The sequence below is a fragment of the Rhinopithecus roxellana genome, chromosome 6 (assembly GCF_007565055.1).
Source record: "Rhinopithecus roxellana isolate Shanxi Qingling chromosome 6, ASM756505v1, whole genome shotgun sequence".
NCBI classification, from domain to species: domain Eukaryota; kingdom Metazoa; phylum Chordata; class Mammalia; order Primates; family Cercopithecidae; genus Rhinopithecus; species Rhinopithecus roxellana.
Genome location: NC_044554.1, coordinates 15875704 through 15899338, shown reverse-complemented (window position 1 = coordinate 15899338; position 23635 = coordinate 15875704). Strand labels below are relative to the sequence as shown.

At 39.9% G+C, this 23635-nt stretch overlaps 1 protein-coding gene across 5 annotated transcripts in view; it reads right to left on the bottom strand.

Moving 5' to 3' along the window:
* The window catches only part of NAPEPLD (N-acyl phosphatidylethanolamine phospholipase D), a 47773-nt gene that overhangs the window by 4747 nt on the left and 19391 nt on the right, over positions 1–23635 (bottom strand). For all 5 annotated transcript variants that reach the window (XM_030933034.1, XM_010377631.2, XM_030933035.1 and 2 more), the window contains 3 exons: positions 22197–22506; positions 13282–13928; positions 8777–8891 (listed from right to left, as the gene is read on the bottom strand). In XM_030933034.1, the coding sequence (XP_030788894.1) occupies positions 8777–8891; positions 13282–13928; positions 22197–22506 (1072 nt within the window). The remainder of the gene's footprint in view (positions 1–8776; positions 8892–13281; positions 13929–22196; positions 22507–23635) is intronic.

Below are 23635 nucleotides of genomic sequence, written 5' to 3'. Positions count from 1 at the left end.
CTGAGCCCTTAAATGCACAGGTTTGGTAACAGTTATTGGCCACACACAGGTCATCCTTTTCCCCCTTGCTCAGTTCCAGGTCTTATGGCTATGTTTAAAGATCGGCAGGGCATGGAACTACACCTGTAGTTCCCAGCACTTTGGGAGGCCAAGGTGGGCAGACCACAAGGTCAGGAGATCAAGACCATCCTGGCTAACAAGGTGAAACCCTGTCTCTACTAAAAATACAAAAATTAGCCAGGCGTGGTGGCGGGTGCCTGCAGTCCCAGCTACTCGGGAGGCTGAGGCAGGAGAATGGCATGAACCCGGGAGGTGGAGCTTGCAGTGAGCTGAGATTGCACCACTGTACTCCAGCTTGGGCAACAGAGTGAGACTCCATCTCAAAAAAAAAAAAGATCAAGGATACCTTTCAACTGACTACTGAGTACGTTCAGTTTTAACTATGTGTTGGTTATCCAATATTCCTAGAACTGACCCCTTACTAATGGATAGATAACAGGAATTTACTTTTAATCTGTTTTATATATAAAGGAAAAAGATCACTAATTATATTATCAATATTAAGTCAAGAAATTTCCCCTAAAATAATTTCCTAAATTATTTTAAGAGATTTCAAAATGATGAACTTTTTTCCCATTGAAAAATAACTTCTTTTGTTAAATTCTCTTTCTCCCATGCTCTACAACTCTGGGCCCACAAGACACACTCACACAGTCACCCTACATTGGTACCTTACTTGTTAAGCCATAACTTTAGTGTGGAGTGCGATGTGTGGATTTAGTGAGAATTCTGATATGTTAGAGTTGGCAGTAGACCCTCTGTCTTTAATCTGCCTAGATTTAGCAGTATTTCTGAGTTTCTTCATAGATCAATTCTTCACTGTTTCAGCCATCTAGAAGATAACCTTGGAGGTAGGTCTGAAAGGCTTCTGAGTGACTGAGAGCTCATAGTCCAAGCACTTTCATCCACAAGGGAGATAAAAATGCCCCATAACCATGGGACAAAACAACTATGTATAAAGCAAAGTATATCAGAGATCAATATGAGTAAGTGGGAAAAGCAGAAGACTCCCAGCACTCTGGATCCATTAGGGTCTAGGCAGCTAGCCACAAACAACTTGTAAATTCCTACAGGGGTCAGTTTCATGATATACTACAATAGAATATATTCAAAGATCCTGATCACTTGAAAGGCAATGTACATATTATGTAATGCTTGAAATTCGTTTCCATCAAAACTAGTAATTTAAATTTTAATGCTTAAATATATGTAGGAAATCCACTCATCATTCCCTAGATAGATGAGATGTTGCTATATATGCAATTTTAGAGTATTGCCAAGTTAAGGACATCCTTAATCTGCTTATATTACAGGAGGCAGTTACTATAACAGCATATATGCAAAGAATCTGACATAACCATCAGATTCACCAAGGGTGAAATGAAGGAAAAAATGTGAAGGGGAGCCAGAGAGAAACGTCAGGTTACCAAGAAAGGGAAGCCCATCAGACTAACACCGGATTTCTGAGCAGAAACTCTACAAACCCAGAAGAGAGAAGGGGCCGATATTCAACATTCTTTTTTTCTTTTTTTTTTTTGAGATGGAGTCTCGCTCTGTTGCCCAGACTGGAGTGCAGTGGCACAATCTCGGCTCACTGCAACCTCCACCTCCTGGGTTCAAGCAGTTCTCCTGCCTCAGCCTCCTGAGTAGCTGGGATCACAGGCGTGTGCCACAACACCTGGTTAATTTTTGCATTTTTATTAGAGACGGGGTTTCACCACGTTGGTCAGGCTGGTCTCGAACTCCTGACCTCGTGATCTGCCCACCTCAGCCTCCCAAAGTGCTGGGATTACAGGCGTGAGCCACCACACTCAGCTCAACATTCTTAGAATTTTCAACCCGGAATTTCATATCCAACCAAACTAAGCTTCATAAGCGAAGGAGAAATAAAATCCTTTACAGACAAGCAAATGCTGAGAGATTTTTGTCACCACCAGGCCTGCCTTACAAGAGCTCCTGAAAGAAGCACTAAGCATGGACAGAAACAACTGGTATAAGCCACTGCAAAAACATACCAAATTGCAAAGACCATCAACACTATGAATAAACTGCATTAACTAACAAGCAAAATAACCAGCTAGCATCATAATGACAGGATCAAATTCACACATAACAATATTAACCTTAAATGTAATTTGGTTAATGCCCCGATTAAAAGACATAGACTGGCAAATTGGATAAAAGTCAAGACCCATCAGTGTGCTGTGTTCAGGAGACCCATCTCACATGCAAAGACACACATAGGCTCAAAATAAAGGGATGGAGGAATACTTACCAAGCAAATGGAAAGCAGGGGTTGCAATCCTAGTCTCTGATAAAACAGACTTTAAACCAACAAAGATCAAAAGATACAAAGGCGGCCATTACATAATGGTAAAGGGATCAATTCATCAGGAAGAGCTAACTATCCTAAATATATATGCACCCAATACAGGAGCACCCAGATTCATAAAGCAAGTTCTTAGAGACCTACAAAGAGACTTAGACTCCCACACAATAATAGTGGAAGACTTTAACACCACACTGTCAATATCAGACAGATCAACGAGACAGAAAATTAACAAGGATATCCAGGAATTGAACTCAGCTCTGAACCAAGCAGACCTAACAGACATCTACAGAACTCTCCACCCCAAATCAACAGAATATACATTCTTCTCAGAACCACATCACACTTATTCTAAAATTGACCACATAATTGGAAGTAAAACACTCCTCAACAAATGCAAAAGAAAGGAAATCATAATAGTCTCTCAGACCACAATGCAATCAAATTAGAACTCAAGATTAAGAAATTCACTCAAAACCACACAACTGCATGGAAACTGAAAAACCTGCTCCTGAACAACCTGCTCCTGAACGACTATGGGTAAATAATGAAATCAAGGCAGAAATAAAGATGTTCTTTGAAACCAATGAGAACAAAGACACAATGTACCAGAATCTCTGGGACACATTTAAAGCAGTGTATAGAGGGAAATTTATAGCATTAAATGCCCACCAGAGAAATTGGGAAAGATCTAAAATCGACACCCTAACACCACAACTAAACTAGAGAAGCAAGAGCAAACAAACTCAAAAGCGAGAAGACAAGAAATAACTAAGATCAGAGCAGAACTGAAGGAGATAGAGACACGAAAAATCCTTTAAAAAATCGATGAATCCAGGAGCTGGTTTTTTGAAAAGATCAACATAATAGACCATTCACCAGACTAATAAAGAAGAAAAGAGAGAAGAATCAAACAGATGCAATAAAAAATGATAAAGGAGATATCACCACCAATCCCACAGAAATACAAACTACCATCAGAGAATACTATCAACACCTCTACGCAAATAAAGTAGAAAATCTAGAAGAAATAGATAAATTCCTGGACACATACACCATCCTAAGACTAAACCAGGAAGAAGTCAAATTCCTGAATAGAACAATAACAAGTTCTGAAATTGAGGCAGAAATTAATAGCCTACCAATCAAAAAAATCCGGGACCAGACGGATTCACAGCCAAAATCTACCAGAGGTACAAAGAGGAGCTGGTACATTCCTTCTAAAACTATTCCAAACAATAGAAAAAGAGGAGATCTTCCCTAACTCATTTTATGAGGCCAGCATCATCCTGATACCACATCCTCATACCAAAACCTGGCAGAGATACTAAAACTTGGCAGAGACACAACAACAACAACAACAAAAAGAAAATTTCAGGCCAATATCCCTGATGAACATCGATGCGAAAATCCTCAATAATGGCAAACCGAATCCAGCAGCACATCAAAAAGCTTATCCACCACGATCAAGTCAGCTTCATCCCTGGGATGCAAGGCTGGTTCAACATACACAAATCAATAAACGTAATCCATCACATAAACATAACCAATGACAAAACCACAGGATTGTCTCAATAGAAGCAGAAAAGGCCTTTGACAAAAGTCAACAGCCCTTCAAGCTAAAAACTCTCGATAAACTAGGTATTAATGGAACATATCTCAAAATAGTAAGAGCTGTTTATGACAAACCCACAGCCAATATCATACTGAATGAGCAAAAACTGGAAGCATTCCCTTTGAAAACTGGCACAAGACAAGGATGCCCTCACTCACCACTCCTATTAAACATAGTATTGGAAGTTCTGGCCAGAGCAATCAGGCAAGAGAAAGAAATAACGGGTATTCAATTAGGAAAAGAGGAAGTCAAATTGTCTCTGTTTGCAGATGACATAATTGTATATTGAGAAATACCCATTGCCTCAGCCCAAAATCTCCTTAAGCTGATAAGCAACTTCAGCAAAGTCTCAGGATACAAAAATCAATGTATCACAAGCTTTCCTATACAGAATCAAAAATCACAAGCATTCCTATACACCAATAACAGACAGTCAAATCATGAGTGAACTCCCATTCTCAATTCCTACAAAGAGAATAAAATATCTAGGAATACAACTTACAAGGGATGTGAAGGACTTCGAGAAAAACTACAAACCACTGCTCAAGGAAATAAGAGAGGACACAAACAAATGGAAAAACATTCCATGCTCATGGATAGGAAGAATCAATATTGTGAAAACAGCCATACTGCCCAAAGTAATTTACAGATTCAATGCTACCCCCATCAAGCTACCATTGATTTTCTTCACAGAACTGGAAAAAACTACTTTAAATTTCATATGGAACCAAAAAAGAGCCCACATAGCCAAGACAATCCGAAGCAAAAAGAACAAAGCTGGAGGCATCATGGTACCTGACTTCAAACTATACTACAAGGCTACAGTAACCAAAACAGCATAGTACTGGTACCAAAATAGATATACAGACCAATAGAACAGAACAGAGGCCTCAGAAATAACACCACACATATACAACCATCTGATCTTTGACAAACCTGACAAATACAAGAAATGAGGAAAGGATTCCCTATTTAATAAATGGTGCTGGAAAAACTGGCTAGCCATATGCAGAAAGCTGGAACTGGATCCCTTCCTTACACTTTATACAAAAATTAACTCAAGATGGATTAAAGACTTAAATGTAAGACCTAAAACCATAAAAACCCTAGCAGAAAACCTAGGCAATACCATTCAGGACATGGGCATGGGCAAAGACTTCATGACTAAAATATCAAAAGCAATGACAACAAAAGCCAAAATAGACAAATGGGATCTAATTAAACTACAGAGCTTCTGCACAGCAAAAGAAACTATCAGCAGAATGAACAGGCAACCTACAGAACGGGAGAAAATTTTTGCGATCTATCCATCTGACAAAGTGCTAATATCCAAAATCTACAATGAACTTAAACAAATTTACAAGAAAAAAACAACCCCATCAAAAAGTGGGCAAAGGATATGAACAGATACTTCTCAAAAAAAGACATTTATGCAGCCAACAAACATATAAAAAAAGGCTCATCATCACTGGTCATTAGAGAAATGCAAATCAAAACCATATTGAGATACCATCTCACTCCAGTTAGAATGTTGATCATTAAAAAGTCAGGAAACCACAGATGTTGAAGTGGATGTGGAGAAATAGGAATGCTTTTACACTGTTGGTGGGAGTGTAAATTAGTTTAACCATTGTGGAAGACAGTGTGGTGATTCCTCAAGGATCTAGAACCAGAAATAGCATTTGACCCAACAATCCCATTACTGGGTATATACCCAAAGGATTATAAATCACTCTACTATAAAGACTCATGCACATGTATGTTTATTAAGGCACTGTTCACAATAGCAAAGACTTGGAACCAACCCAAATGCCCATCAATGATAGACTGGATAAAGAAAATGTGGCACATATACACCATGGAACACTATTAGCCATAAAAAATGATGAGTTCATGTCCTTTGCAGGGACCTGGATGAAGCTGGAAACCATCATTCTCAGCAAACTAACATGGGAACAGAAAACCAAACACCGCATGTTCTCATTCATAAGTGGGAGGTGAACAATGAGAACACATGGACACAAGGAGGGGAACATCACACACTGGGGCCTGTCAGGGGGTGGGGGGCTAGGGAAGGGATAGCATTAGGAGAAATACCTAATGTAGATGACAGGTTGATGGTTACAGCAAACCACCATGGCACGTGTATACCTATGTAACAAACCTGTACATTCTGCATAAGTACCCCAGAACTTAAAAGTATTAAAAAAAAAAAAAAAAAGTAATGGGTAACATCCTCTCTGAAGATTAATATCTACTTTATAATTCAACTAACTCATACTTATGAGGTTTATTCAACATCAAAACATGAACAAATTCCAAATTGCTAAAAGCTAAATTAGTTTTTATTACATTCTCATTAAGAAATAAAGATGGGCCGGGCGTGGTGACTCACGCCTGTAATCCCAGCACTTTGGGAGGCCAAGGGGGCAGATCACGAGGTCAGGAGATCGAGACCATCCTGGCTAACATGGTGGAACCCCGTCTCTACTAAAAAAAAAACAAAAAATTAGCCGGGCGTGGTGGCGGGCGCCTGTAGTCCCAGCTACTCCGGAGGTTGAGGCAGGAGAATGGCGTGAACCTGGGAGGCAGATCTTGCAGTAAGCCGAGATCACACCACTGCACTCCAGCCTTTGCGACAGAGCGAGAGTCCATCTCAAAAAAAAAAAAAAAAGAAAGAAAGAAATACAGATGGAGGTTAGGTTTATAACAAGAATCATTCTTGAGGGCTGAATAATACCATAATTCTCAAAGACAGGTTTTTTAATCCTCTCCTCATCTTCCCCATCTCAGTAAAGAGCACAACTGTCTAACTAGCTAAAAATCTAGGAGTCAACCTTGATTCCTTTCTTTGCATAGGTTTAATAAAATACCATTACTTCATCTGAGTCACATACATATGGAATATGTATATACACGCACACATATATAGATGGAATAAGAAATTGTCACTAAATATAGTGTTATGGCTCTGGAAGCCAGTCTCAAACTTCTCCCTTCTCCAAATACACACCCACACACTCACATTTATATTCTCATTTATCCTCCCCACAACCCCATGGTTAGTCATTATTCTATTCCTTCTCCCAACAGTGGCTAAGAATTGCTGCATTGTGGCTCAGGATTGCTGCCTCATGGCACAGGAATTTTGATTAGGGAGTGGGGGAATGGGCAGGAAGTGTACTAGGTAATTTTGGAACACACTGCATCTTTGGGAGAGGGCAGGCCATAAATGAGACAGAGGCGTACTTAAAACCACAAGAAAACACTGGGTTCCTGCAGAGAGGCTCTGGGATGTGGAAGATACCACAGAAAGTAAAGAAGCCAAGTACTAACCACACTTTTTGGGTTTTTTTGTTTTTTCCGAGACAGAGTTTCACTCTTTCACCCAGGCTGGAGGGAAGTGCCGTGATCTCGGCTCACTGCAACCTCTGTCCCCCAGGTTCACGTTATTCCCCTGCCTCAGCCTCCCGAGTCACTGGGATTATAGGTGCCTGCTACCATGCCTGGCTAATTTTAGTAGACGGAGTTTCATCATGTTGGCCAGGCTGGCCTCGAACTCCTGACCTCAGGTGATCCACCTGCCTCAGACTCCCAAAGTGCTGGGATTACAGGTGTGAGCCACAGGTGCCCAGCCAAATCTCACTCTTTTGCACAGGCTAGAGTGCAGAGGCACAATCTCGACTTCCTGCAACCTCCACTTCCCGGGTTCAAGCAATTCTCCTGCTTCAGCCTCCCAAGTAGCTGGGATTACAGGCACACACCACCACACCTGGCTAATTTTTTTGTATTTTTAGTACAGACAGGGTTTCACCATATTGGCCAGGCTGGTCGTGAACTCCTGACCTTAAGTGATCCACCTGCCTTAGCCTCCCAAATTGCTGGGATTACAGGTGTGAACCACTGCGCCTGGCCTAACCATACATTTCTAAGTTTTGTTTAGAGAAGACCTTGGATCCAGGAAAGGAGAGAAAGCTTTATACTATCCTCTGCTTGCTCCCAGAACCCAGGCTAGTAGCAAAGTTCTAGGGTCCATCTGCCTTAAGGAAAAATTAGCTCTTCTGTTTTAATCTAGGAATAAAATCACATTTATCCCTATGCCTGGCACATAGCAGACACCGAGTCAATGTTTACTGAATGTATTTCTTGAAAGTTCCACACTAGCCTTACTTCTCCCTGTTGCCCTCCACTCTCCTGCTGAACTGATTCAAGTATTACCCACACTAGCTGCCTCCGAGCCTATGCTCTGCTCTTTCCTCCTCTGAAAATGCCTTCCTCCCTGCCCTCTCAGAGCCAAGTTCAACTGTCACTTATTCCATCAAGCTCTCTCTGATCCCTGCCATCAGCAAACGTCCTGATTCTGAGACCATGTCATCTGTTCCACATTACAGCACTTTCCCTTTCTAACATCTGTATCACATACATGACTTCTGTCTTCTGCTAGCATGAGAGCCTGCTTGAAGGGTGAGACATGATGGCTTGCTTTTCTATTCTCCAGATCACGTACAGATTTTTGGTTATACAAACACAAGCTTTACTAACTTCAGAAATAAGCCAAAAGAAAACACAATGTGCTTGCTTTTCTTTTTCTGACTGTGTATGTGTGTATTCTTCTACTAATTAGTATGATTTACCACCCTAATTCATGCAGTGACTGTGATGAGTATGCAGTATCTGATTCCAGAGTCTTGGGTCTGAAAACTAGGGAACAGTGATGCCTGAATCCTATCATTGGTCAAATACACAGTTATTTTTATCGCAATCAAACTTACCTCATTTGCTAAGGCAAAAGTTCCCCAGTGAATTGCCATAGATTTCTTTGTTTGGACATCAGTGTGAATCCTCACAGCTTCTTCTGGGTCTACATGCTGGTATTTCATAAACCACCTGATGAAACAAGGCAATTTCTTAATTCTGACCTTTGAGATATACACTGCATTCTAAAATCTGTTTCATTTAATCAAACTTTAAGATTCTGCGCAGGACTATGCATGTTGAGAATTAAGAACCACTCACTGGGATCAAGCATGCAATTTTGGGGAGGATGAGCTAGAAACCAAGTCTGAAGGTCAGGTCAAGGCTAGATTGTAAAAACAAAACGAAACAAATTCTGCACAGGAGTAAGTCACAGGAGCAAAACCATCTCCCTTTAATACACTTTCTGCTGAAAAATAAAACAAGCAAAAGTCTTTTTTGTACAAATTGCTATAAAATAAGTAAGTCTCAAGCAAACTCCCCTCTGAATAGTGAGATTTTTGTTTCATGTATATTTTGATTTTACTGGATCTACCTGAAGATACGACTTATGGATGATGCAGGGGAGGCAAGCCCCAAAACTGGGGCTTAGCCCAGGAGGGTTTTTGGCCTCACAAAGGAAAGAATTCAAGGGCAAGCCAGTGGTGTTGGCCAGCAATTTTTATTAAATGATACTGCTCCTTGTGGAGCAGGGCTAAGTTATAGGCAGTAAGTGCACTCAGATTTGGCAACATATGAGGGGTTGGCAACTGTATTTATACTCACTTATACCCACTTTTAATTATATGTAAATTAGGGAATGGGTTAATGCAAATTGAAGGGCAGATTATTTAGAACTTTCTAGGAATGGGGTGGTAACTTCTTGGTCATTGCCATGGAAAGGGGCAGTAACTTCTAGGTTGTTGCCATGGCATTTGTAAACTGTCATGGTGATGGTGGGAGTGTCTCAGGCTAATGAGCAATGAGGGCAGCTAGGGATCACTTTTGTCATCATCTGCTGGTTTTTGCCAGTTTTTTCTTTTTTTTTTTTTTCTGAGACTGAGTCTCACTCTGTCGCCCAGGCTAGAGTGCAGTGCCGTGATCCCAGCTCACTGCAACCTCCACCTCCTGGGTTTAAGTGATTCTCCTGCCTCAGCCTCACGAGTAGGTGGGACTACAGGCACGTGCCGCCACACCCAGCTAATTTTTTGTATTTTTAGTAGAGATGAGGTTTCACCGTGTTAGCCAGGATGGTCTTGATCTCCTGACCTTGTGATCTGCCTACCTCCGCGTCCCAAAGTGTTGGGATTACAGGCGTGAGCCAGTGTGCCCAGCTGCCAGTTTTTTTACTTTATCCATTGAGACTGGGAAATAAGTCCTGCCTCACTGTTACTTCTAAAAGTAGGTATTTTACAGTCCTGGATATGAATCAAAGAAACTGAATAATTGGTAAAGGAATAAAAACCAAAACTCCAATTACAAAAGAATTTGTATGTCCTGCTGATACAAATTTGTAAAAACTTGCTACAGCAAAAATAAACAAAAACTAGTACATAAAATTTAAAGACTGGGAGCCAAAATATCCAATTACTATTCAAGAAATTTTATTTAACCATAAAACTGAACAATGAGGTGTTCGGTTTGGCAAGAACATCAGACTAATGGGTAAATGATTAAGGAAATAATGAAAGGCTGCCTAATGCCTTGAGAAGAGCAAGGGCTCAGGAGGCAGAAGGCTTGCGTATGAATCCCAGCTCCTGCAGTTCTTAGAATGCCTTTGGAAAGTCTGTTCAAATTCTCTGAGCTTCTATTTCTTTGTCCGTGAAATATAAATTTACCCCATTATGTGAGGGTATTGTGAGGATTAAACAAGATAAGGCTTAGGAAGGCACAGAGAACATCATCTACTTTCATAGAATTCTCCCATGAGTAAACAAAACCAATACTTTCAGAAGAAAGATGTATTATTCCTGATACAAAGGAGAAAGTGTACTGTCTACAATCAAATCCTTTGCCTTCCAAGTCATCAGTTTCAAGGAGGAAAAACAACACTGTGTTCACATTATTTACATCCTAGTCTGCCAGTGACAACTAACACTACAGTGAAGACCAACAGACATGGATTCAGCACAGGAGCTTCCACACTTTACAGAAGACATCATGGAGAAGTTTATCCATCTGCAACAGATATTTACTGTTAGGAGCTGCTGGGTCCTACAGAAGCCTGAAAACAAAGCCACTGTGTTCTCAACAGCAAATGAGAGCAGCACTGTTCTGCCCTATCTCCTGACTCTTGGAATTCAGGGAAAGATGAAAACGGTTTTTGGTGTTTCTCTCTTGATTTTTTTTAAATCCTAGTGCAAATCAAAGGAATAGATACATTCCTTTCCACCTGAAATAGATTTAAAATTTTTATTCTGATATAACAATTAAAATAAAAACTTAAAATCTTAACTGACTCGGATAGAATACCTGGTGACAGGAGATTCCCTAAAGTAAGAATGAAACATTCCAAGCATATTATTGAAAGTTGTTTTCGATGTAAACATCTTAAATTTATACAGCACTCTCAAGCTTTATTCGATGTCTTATTTCTAAAGCAATTAATAGTAACCAAAGAAACAGATTACACATTAGAGGCTATCACAATTTAACTCTCTTGGGGCAAATAATAGCCTCCTTGTCTTTTTCCCATCTTAGTTGTTTCCTGTTTGCCTGCAACGCAAGCAGGAAAGGGGATTATGTGAGTAAATTTGGTTGTACACATTCTATCATCACAAATATATGTGACAAATTTATGTATTACTACATATGAAAACTTATTTTCATAACAACAAATAAAAGATTTTCTAATCTATTAAGAACATACATCAGGCTGGGTACGGTGGCTCACGCCTGTAATCCTACCACTTTGGGAGGCCCAGGCAGGCAGATCACTTGAGGTCAGGAGTTCGAAACCAGTCTAGCCAACATGGTGAAACCCTGTCTCTACTAAAAACACACACACAAAAACTAGCCGGACATGGTGGTGGGCACCTGTAGTCCCAGCTACTTGGGAGGCTGAGGCAGAAGAATCACTTGGACTCAGAGGCAGAGGTTGCAGTGAGCCAAGATCACGCCACTGCATTCCAACCTGGGCAACAGAGTGAGACTCCATCTCAAACAAACAAACAAAAAGGAACATACATCAAGTAAAGACCAATTTTATGTTACAAATATAAAACTGATTTGTAACAGTTCTAAAAATATACAAGTTGACAGGTTTTGAGAGGTTTCGTTAGAATTATAACTAATTAGAAAAAGTAAAATTCAAGCACCAATATTGATTTGTAATCATTTTAATAATTCTCAAGAACCAAAAAAGGGTAAAACTATCTAGCCCCTCCAAATAAGGAAACTAGCAAAAAACAAAAAAGGGATAAATAAGCATTAACAAATAAAAATAGGGACAAAATGGTTTTAGTGAATGTAAAAATTTAGCAAGTAACAAAATCGGATGAAAACAAAAGATTAGATTCATTCAATTAATCCATATATTAGAGAAATACTTGTTCTTCTGCTTATGGAATTACCTAAACAAAATGTTTTTGTATGTATCTGTCCATGCACTATAGAATAAAATATTTTTTAAATTACCCATTGTTTTGTTACTATCAGTGTTTTGTTTTCTCTTTATTTGCACCTATAAACCAGAGTTGACTGAAATCTAATTTAATTCTTTGAAATCACTTCTCTTTTCCCTAAACAGAGAATATTGAGGAAAATGAAGACAGTGGATGAGTCTCTCAGGTGTCCAATGAGAGTGTGACCTTTCACTGCTCTGAAACAGGTCATTAGTATGTCAAGGTTGGAGGATGAGTGATGAGTAGTACAACACCACCATGACCAGATTAACTTCAGTGCTGACTGAAATAAAACAATCACCAAGGACTACTGCATAGGCCAATTCCCTGCTTTTTCTCTTTGCTAAACGTAGGAGAGCTATAGGACAGGTGATTGGGGCACTCAAGTTATGGAGCAAAAAGTGGTTATATAAAGAAAGTATTCTCCATGTGAAAGAACAAGAGTAGGTTTTATTACTGGCTGACCAGTTTAGTTGAATGGTATGTGAACTTCTGGCTAGCTATAGTAATTCTTTAAACCTTGATCCCTTTTTTATGATAACATCATCCCTAACTTTTTGAGTAATTTTTTTAACTGATATGACTATAATTAAAATATTTTAATTCTCAACACAAAAACATAAGTATGTGAGATAATGCACATGTAAAACAGTTTTAGTCATTCTACAATGCATACATATATCAAAACATCATGTTGCACACCATATACATAATTTTTACTTGCCAATTTAAAAAATATTTAATTTAGAATATTTAAAAATAAAGTCTAACTGAATCTGACCCACCGACCCCCAATCATGTATAACAAAGTCCACCATTAACATCATAAATTACAGTGTCACAAAAATCATAATTGCTTTACTTTTAAATTCAGTTAACTTATCACATAGCCGGAGTGTTTTCTTTGGAAGTCTACATACCTTGGTTCATAAGCTCCGATGGGAATAGCTGCAAGGTCAAAAGGTCCAAATCTTTTTCCTATCTCTTCAAAAGCAGGGCAATAACCAGTATCTCCTGCAAAAAAAAATCGATTCCAAGGCCCCAAGACAGACCAGCTGCCCCACAGCACCTTGTTGTCATCCATTAGAGTCCTTTTACACCAGTGCTGGGATGGTGTAAAGACAAAGGTGACCTTATCATGTCCGGGGACACAATTCTCCTCCCACCAGTCCAACTCAATCACATTCTCACAGCCACATTTTTGCATCCAGTCAAGAAGACCCAAAGGTACAAACCATCTCAACTCGTTACCAAATCGCTCATTCAAAGCAATGACAGAATTGTAGTCCAGATGGTCATAGTGGTTGTGACTGATAAGGACTGCATCTATCGGAGGGAGTTCACTTATTGTGCACGGGGAACGACGAAATCGCTTTGGACCCATGTACTGCGACGGTGAAGCACGAGAGCTAAAAATGGGATCCGTGAGAAATATGAGCTCATCCATTTCCACCATTACTGTGGCATGTCCCAGCCATGTGACTCTTAAGCCAGCTTCCCTCACTCCAGCTTCTTCAGGGTTAGTGATAAAATATGGCTTAAGCACTGGGAGTTCTTTGTCAAGTTCCTTTGTGTATAAAGAAAGCAAGACAAAAGAGTAGTTAGAAAAAAAAGTATTATATCATCATAGTCCACATTTTGACCTAAATAACAGCAAGAAGAGCTATTTTCAGAGAACTAAAGTTATTCAATAAACTTGCTACACTTTTGCTTTTTTCTTGAAAATGCATACTTCTTTCTGAATCTGACTTAATAATCACGATAATATGGTAATCTTCTTCATCCCAAATGCAAAAGGGAAAATTAAATTTAAAACTCTGAGTGCTGCTAAATGTATTAATTTTTTAAAGGCTCTCTTCAGTAGTGCCAGAAGTAGACTGGCCTAGATGCAGTCATTTTTTTATTGCCATTCTACTCAGCTGATGTATTTGCTGCTAAAAACTGCCTTAAAAGCGGGTCAGTCCCTGGAAATAGTAAAGAAAGCTTATGACCATTTATTTGTAGCTCTTGGATCTCAGACATGAATCATGAATCTGATATTTTTCTTTTTTGTTTGTTTGTTTGAGACAGGCTCTCAGTCTGTTACCCAGGCTGGAGTGCAGTGGCATAATCAGAGCTCTCTACAGCCACAACCTCCCAGGGTCAAGTGATCATCCCACCTCAACCTCTCAGCTGGGATCACAGGCACGCAGCACCACCATATCCAGCTAATTTTTTATTTTTTGTAGAGATAGGGTCTCATTATGTTGCCCAGATTGGTCTTGAACTCCTGGGCTCAAGCAATCGTCCTGGCCTGCCCTCCCAAAGTGCTGGTATTATAGGCATGAGCCACTGTGCCTGGCCTGAATCTCACTTTCGGAGTTTCAAAATGGAGCACTGTGATGATTCCTGGACAAATCACAGTCATAAATTGTTTCCTCATTCCTTACCTTTCTGATTTTCTACCATTGATCAAACCAACGTGAATATGATCTCTTCCTGTGAGAAGCTGATCACTGAGGTAAGGGGGGTGGTAAATGGGTATAAAACAACAACTATAACAAAGTGTGAAGAGTATTATTCCTTGCTTATTCTATATTTTATACTTGGATTAAGCTAGGCCAAAATGTTGCAGGTTGCAGCGTCACAGTCCTGGCTTTTATAAAGCTCTTTTACTGAACTGTGCTCTGGTACCATGCTATATAGCTGCATGGAGGTCTCTCAAAGGAAGCTACCTCATGAAACTTGCCATGCATGTGTTCAGGCTGCAGATTTGGTACCACCTCCACCTTCCTACTTACCCCAGAAACATTTCTCTCCCATCTCGTAACAGGAAAAACTCTCCTTCTCCAGAGCACCTGGCTTTGTCATTTCTGTCACTGGGAAAACTCTTAAGATTTCATGCTACTCCTCTCTTTAACTAGGAAATTCAGAGGAAAAGCTGAGGCCACCTACAGCAATGTGCAGCACATGATGGAACGTATTTCTGTATTAACTTTATTCTTGGCTTTATTTTATTTCTCTAGTCTAATAGTCCATTTTGCTCCTAGACTGGCTAGGTATAGTAATTCTATACCTCATCCATTTCTTGTTTTACTGCTTTATGTATGTTTGTAAGTTGCCACTAAATCAACTTTGAAAGGGTGTGGTATTGGATAAGTAGTTAAAATACAGGTCATGTTATAGCCTGATAAGAAGGAACGAAGAGCCCAGTTGCAAAAGACCTCACAGATACAGTGACTTGTGTGAGTTCCTGAAGAATGATGAGAAATTCATGATGCAGAAAAAAGGAAGAAGGGCATTTCAGGTAGAGAAACTACCCAAGCAAAGGTACAGAGCCAAACAGGAATGTGGTGTTTGAGGGCAGGGGACAAATTAAATCTATAAAGATGGAAACACAATAAGCCTTGAGTGTCACGCTTCACTCTAAGACAATGAGGAAGCATCTTTTTTTTTTTTTTTTTTTTTGTAGAGACAGGGTGGGTTTTGCCATGTTGCCCAGGCTGGTGTCGAACTCCCGGGCTGAAGCGATCTGCTTCCCAAAGTGCTAGGATTACAGGTGTGAGCCACCACACCCAGCCTAGGAAGTATCTTTTTGCCCTCACACGTACACACACGTACATATGTGTGCAAGTGTGTACGCACACGTGTGCGTGCGTGCGCGCGCGCCCACACACACACACACACACACAGACATGACCCAATTATGTTTAGATAAAACAATTCTAGAGTCCAAATGATGGCATGGAGAGTGTCACAACAGTTGCCAGGATATGAAGAGATGAGGACCTGAGCAAAGGAGACAGTGGTAGACAGAGACAAGAGAGGACAGATGGGGAGATACTGGTGAAGGGAAACTGAGAGGTCAATGGGAGAGTCTGAATGGGAAGAAGGCCTGGACAGGAAGAGAACGAGCAGCACAGGTGGAGGACAAAAACGTTTCTCTTAGCCACTCTAACCTTTAGTTTCCTCATCTGGAAAACGGGTATAATAATTGTACCTATGCTTCATTCCTGTGAGGATAGAATTAGGAGTAGCTAGGACATAATAAGCACTCTATAAGTATTTCAAAAGAAGAAGCAAGGAAGTTCCAACCCTGACAACCAACCAGACACCAATCCTACCAATCTTTTGCATTTCTGTGGAGCTACTAACCTAGTTAAGATGCTAAGAAATATTCAGACATTCAAAGCTCTCCAGATTGCTCAACTATCTGCCTGTCAACTCAATCCATGCACAAGAGCCACCTCAAAAACAGCCAATTTAAGGTATAACTTAAGTCTCCTCTGCTGTAAAATCTCCACTGGCTCTCTACTGCCTGACAAAGTCTGTCTCACCTCCTCAGCCCAGCAGTGAGCTGCCCAGGGACTGCCTCAATTCTCTCTGGTTGTTTCATGCTCCTCTTTCACATGTGCTGTGCCCCATCTACATGGAGACTGCTTCCCACTCCTAGACTGAACTCAAGAACCCTGCACAGTATTCATCCCATTTCTCAGGTTAAATTATCTTCCCCCTTATCCCTTCGGGCCATCTCTTGAGTCCCACAGCTGGAAGCACTCACTCCTGCCTCTCAACTTCCGTATCTCCCTATTCACACATCTCCTCTGGGTATTCTGGTTATAGGTACACAGAATTTATCCTATGTCCTATGAAAGGTAGAATCATTCAGTGCTCAGTTCGATTAATGTAACACAGCATGTGTTCAACAACATTTGTTGAATGGATGAGTAAATGAATGAATGTCAACTTTCAATCAGTTCTTAAATTTGGTAGTTAGGGTTAGTGAACAATGATATATGCCAAGTGGTATATACAGAATTAATTAGGAAAGGGAGAGGGAATGAATATAAACTGAGTACCTACTACGTACTCGTACTTGGCATCATATGGGGCACATAATGATGATGAACTACCTAATGTATCAAGTACTTTAGCATAACACAAAACAAAATACTATTAACAATAGCTACCGTTTATGGAGTGCTTATGTGCTAGACACTGTACTAACTGCTACTGGCTACTGACCACAACACTGGAAGTAGGTCCTATAAACCAGCTCCATTCTACAGGTAAGAAAACAATGAATTAGGGAAGTTACAGCACTCAGGCAAGGTCACCCAGCCAGACCCACTGTAGTAAAACATACTTCCTCTCATTAAATCTCATTTAATGACATGTTTTCTTAAAAAGTAACAGCCTGGGGTCCAGGTTGGGAGAATAAGGGGGTATGAATTTCAAAAGAACACAAGGAAACTTTAGGGGATAATATATATGTTCATTATCTTGATTGTGGTGATCTTTTCGTGGGTATATACATATGTCAAAACTCATTAAGTTGTGCATTTTAAATATGTGAAGCCTATATTATGTTAAAACTATTTTTAAAATTTTAAGGCTGGTGCTGTGGTGCATGCCTGTAATCCCAACACTTCAGGAGGTCTAGGCCAGAAAACTGCTTGAGGCCAGTAGTTTGAGACCAGCAGGGCAATGTAGTGAGATCCTGTCTCTATTAAAACATAATAATAAATAATAATTAAAAAATAATAATAGACGGGGCACAGTGGCTCACGCCTGTAATCCCAGCACTTTGGGAGGCCGAGGTGGGTGGCTCACCTGAGGTCGGGAGTTCAAGACCAGTCTGACCAATATGGAGAAACCGTGTCTCTACTAAAAATACAAAATTAGCCAGGCATGGTGGTGCATGCCTGTAATTCCAGCTATTTGGGAGGCTGAGGCAGGAGAATCACTTGAATCCAGGAGGCAAAGGTTGCAGTGAGCCGAGATCGTGCCACTACACTCCAGCCTGGGCAACAAGAGCAAAACTCCGTCTTAAAAAAAAAAAAAAGAAAGAAAGAAAGAAAGAAAAAGCATATAGAAAAAGGCGTGGGGAGAGGATGGACTCTTGTTTACTTGGTGAAACCAATCACTCACGTGGCATTTTCATGGCTAGATCAAGACTTTCTTGGTTGGTCTTCCTTTTTGAAAGCTGCAAAATGGAAAATCCCAAGACTCATAATTAACCAGTACACTAGTTAATGTTTTACTTTTCTTGGGAAAAGGGAACAAATCCTAACATTTGTTCAATAGCTACTCTTTGCAAGGTGCTTTAGGTACACTGTGTCATCTAAATTTGTGAAGCAAATATTACTGCCATTTTACAGATGACCAGACCAAGGCAGACTGGGGTCACTAAGAAACTTGCCAAAGTCATACAAGAGGTAAGTACCCAATCAGGAGTGAAATCTAGGTCTTCCTGACTCAAAAGACCTCTCTTTCACTAAGTCATGCTCCTTCAATGGCATACATATTAACTTACATTAAAATTAAACGATGAAACTCATATCTTCTTAATATACTTACTATTTTAAGAGTATGTGTTTGTGTGTATTCATGAGACAAAAAAGAAAGATGTGACTCAAATCCTTTTAAACCATGTTTTTAAAATATCACTTTTAAAGAAGACAAGGTAATACTTTCCTTCCAACTGAAGGTACATTTTCACCATCTTAGAAAACTTTACTACCTATACTGTAATTTGCAACTCAGATTTTTAAATTAAAAAATAACATTTTTCTTTTTCATATTTATAAGATATATGTGAACACTGAATAAAGATACATGTGTTACCAAAATAACTCCAATTCAATTAAGTATTGATGCTAATGTTTGACATTTTTGCCATTTGTATTAAGAGTATAAGATCTATCAAAATGGCTTAGTATTTTTAAACTCCTTGATTATAAGAGAAAATGCTCTTAATATTTGGAAAATGCAGAAAAATATAAATAGTTGCCATCATTATACCAACATGCAGAGATTATAACCACTGTTAACATTATGATCGGTACTTATAGTTCTATTTTATGAATGGTTGCGATCAGAGTATTCATATTTTCTAGTTTTATAAAAAATTGTATATGGTGACATTTTCAGTCATCCCTATGACTCTATGAGACACAAGGTTTAAAAATGAAACAAACAGGGCCAGGCACAGTGGCTCACGCCTGTAATCCCAGCACTTTGGGAAGCCAAGGCAGGTGGATCAGCAGTTCAAGACCAGCCTGGCCAAACACAGCGAAGCCCCGTCTCTACTAAAAATAAAAAAAAAAATTAGCCAGGCGTGGTGGTAGGCGCCTATAGTCCCAGCTATTCACAAGGCTGAGGCAGGAGAATCGCTTGAAGTCAGGAGGCAGAGGTTGCAGTGAGCCGAGACTGCGCCAGTGCACTCCAGCCTGGGCAAAAAGAATGAGACTCCGTCTCAAAAATAATAATAATAATAATAATAATAATAATAAATAAAAATGAAAAATTATTGAGGAAATTGTTCAGAATGTAAATTTGTTTTGAATTGACAAAATTTATTAAAATTGAAAGACATTGTTTAATTAATCTTCTCTGCCATGAAACTCCATCAGGCTGTCTACAAAAACCGCTGGGAGGCTGAGGGTCACTAGAGCCCAGGCGTTTGAGGCTGTAGTGATGAGTCTCAAAGGTCTACTGCACTCCAGCTTGGGTGACAGAGTGAGACCCTATCAAGGGGTAAGCTGCATGCTTGCTTACTGTCTGTGGTCATTAAAATCCTAGACGTCTCTAGGAAATCAGGTCTGCCTGCACTTCTCGGAGACAAGCATGAATTTTGAGTTCTTTGCTTCTTTAAAACTTGCTGCATGTGCACTGTTGTCAAGCCGATTCTCTATACCTTTAAAAGGTCTCCAAAAACCTGCATTCAATCAATGGATAAAAACGTTACCAATAATAAAACCATAAAGCTAGTCTAGACAAGTGAGATTCTATCATTTCAACTTCCAGGTTTCCGTTTAATGCCTGTGTGCCAATGGCTGGAGTTAGGCTTGCTCTTTAGGACCTCAGCAGTTACTCTCATCCCTCCTTTGGGACACAACTGTCCATAAGGCACCAGCAAAAGCCACACTGCATCTGCACCTAGCATCATTCCTCCCAGGGACCAACTCCTCAGAATGTAATTTTTTTTTTTTTTTTTTTTTTTTTTTTTTTTGAGACAAGGTCTTGCTCTGTCACCCAGGCTGGAGTGTAGTGGCGTGATCTCAGCTCACTGCAACCTTTGCCTCCCAGGCTCAGGTGATTCTGCCTCAGCCTCCCAAGTAGCTGGGATTACAGGCACATTCTATTGCGCCTGGCTAAATTTTTGTTTTTTGTTGTTGTTGTTTTTGGTAGAGATAGCATTTTGCTATGTTGCCCCGGTTGGTCTCGAACTCCTCAGCTCAAGCAATCCACCTGCCTCGGCCTCCTAAAGTATGGGTATTACAGGCATGAGCCACTGCACCTGGCCATGTAATATTTTTAAAAAGATAAACACACAAGAAATTTTCTTAAATTACAGAGAATTGATCCAGGAGGTCCAAAATAGAACTACTATAACTAATAGTCATTTTAGAATAAGAAGATGTAGGGAAGGACATTTTCAAAGATATAGACGAAATTTCCTAGAATTGAAGGAAATGGGTTTTCAGACTGAAAGGGCCCACCACACACAGAGCATAATGAATAAATAAAGAACTACACATCATGGCAATTTTCAGAACACTAGTACCAAAGAGAGGATTCTCAAAGTCTCTAGAGAGAAAACAAAGGGTCTGTTCAAAGGACCAAGAGTAAGGATGGCACTGAGCTTCCCCACAGCCACACTAGAAATAAAATTATGGAGGCAATACTCTCAAATTCTGAGAGAAAACTGTTTCCAAACAAAAATTCTATACCCAAACTATCAATTATGAGTGAGAATAAAGACATTTCAGACAAGCAAGTTTTCAAAAAACTTACTTTCCATGTACCCTTTCTCAGGAAGTTCACTGAAAATATGTTCCACCAAAATGAGAAAATGACACAGAAGGAGGAACAAGTGGGATGCAGAAAATAAGGGCTACCATAGAAGATACAGGGGAGCCCAGGAGGCTGGTGAAGGGTGCCCTAGAACAGAAGCCGGCAGAGACCCTGGGAAGGCATCAGCTCAGACTACAGCCCAGTGCTGAACGACCACCTGAGAGTCTTCCCTCAGGAAAATGGCACTGAGAGGCCAGGGGAGGCAGGAAAATAATCATCATAAATACACAGAAAGTCAAGCCGATGAAAGAGATGTTATTAACACGGCAGAGGGAGAGGTATATAAGGAAAGGAGACACAGCCATAGTATTTACTTGGTTCACCAATGAAAAATATTGATATACTCAATGTAAACCATGAAATCAACTTAACCTAAAACTGTGATCTATCTATTCTAACAGAATAGCAGAAGGCCAAGTAGAATCATCTTAAGTAAAACTAGTACATTTAAAGGCTAGGAACCCAGAGTCAACTTTTCAAGGTCTGGAAAGGTCATCTGAAGCTCCCTTTCACAGCTTTGGCAGCTTTATCCAAGGGTTAAAAGCCAAGTACTCTAGGCCATGCCTTCACCCTCATAACCCATATTCCACACACATACCAGGCTACTACCTTCCAGAGCATGTAATACACTTTCTCGCCTTCATGACCTTGTTCATGCCATCATCTACCTGGAAAATCACTGTCAAAATACTTTTTAGTTGTCTAGGCCCAGCTGAAATACTCATCTCCTCTGTGAAGACATCTCCAGCTTTGCCTGTCAGCATCACGTTCCTTTCTGTACCTCTAAAGCACTCTGTTCCTACCTCTAGTTGCCACCAGATCAGGGCTGGTTATTCCTATACGCACTCTGTTACTGAATGATGAACTTTAGGGCCTAGGTTACACCTATCCACTTTATCTCTTCAGACTAATTCTACACCTTATGATATACAAGGGCTCAAATAATTAGTCATATATTAAGAGCAAATATAAAGCATTCAAAAAAGCCAAGCGCTACCTCTTTAGAACTTGGAACACCGCTGTGATCTTTCTCCATTATCAGCCATTTGAGAACATTTGGAATAGACAGGTTTTTCCACGTTGGCCACGGATTCACAAATCTCCCATCTTTTCCTTTCTTGGATTTAGTTACATCTTCTTCTAGTCTATAATCCAGTTTGAAGCTTTTCCTGGAAAACCTAGAAGAATCACTTCCTCTGGAATTCCGTGCTGAATTTTGACGTTTTCTTACTGCTTCTTTAGGATATTGGCTGCTTGTCATCACGGACTGGTTGCTTTCATTTTCATCCATGTCCTTTGGTGAAGAACTGAAAAAAAGGGGGAAAAATACTGAGTTGAACACAAAGGTAGTCAAACATAACACAAGGTACCATTTGTTAGCCAATAAAAATTTCTCCAAACTTATAAAAATATTATGTCTGTATTAGCTGAAACTTTCTTCCTGCAAAGCACAATTTTAGAATATAGTATTACATCTTGCTAAATAAGAAAGATGTGCCAGGCGCAGTGGCTCACATCTGTAATCCCAGCACTTTGGAAGGCTGAGGCAGATGGATCACCTCAGGTCGGGAGTTCGAGACCAGCCTGACCAACGTGGAGAAAGCCCATCTCTACTAAAAATACAAAATTAGCCAGGTATGGTGGCACATGCCTGTAATCCCAGCTACTCAGGAGACTGAGGCAGGAGAATTGCTTGAACCCTGGAGGCGGAGGTTGTGGTGCGCTGAGATCACGCCATTGCACTCCAGCCTAGGCAACAAGAGCAAAACTCCATTTCAAAAAAAAAAAAAAAGAAGAAAGAAAGAAGTTTACCTATTAGCATAACTGCCAAAAAGCCCTTAAAAAATCCTTTATCTCCTGTAATCCAAAACAACATATTTCCCCAGTCAGCATGTAAGCATATTAAATTTTCCATTTCAATGACGTTTTGTAGAATAAATTAATGTACCTTCATGAATCTATAATATTTTCATACATGTATTTAAAAAACATTATTGTTAACAATGCATAGTAAGGACTGCTTCAGTTCCTTGAGAGAATTTAGTAATTCAAGCAAGTCACATATATACCCCACTAGGCCTAGCCATAGTTACACTGAAGATATTCTGTAACCAATGCCCCCAGAATGTACAACCAGTCCAAATCCCTAGAAAGGGGATAACACATTAACTGAGAGACATTTCAATAATGTATTTAACTGATCAATAAAATACATTTAAATTAATTCAGAACTACCAAGTCAGTGAGTATGTATCCCAGCTATATGACCTTGAGCCAGTTTCCCACCCTCTCTGTATCCTGATTTCCTCATCTATAAAATGGACAGAACGTTACTTGCCTCCTAGGGTTACTGAGAAGACCTGTAACACAAATAAAGCACTTGGAAACATAGTAACACACATATAAACCCACCATCACAGCTCAATCAATGTTAGC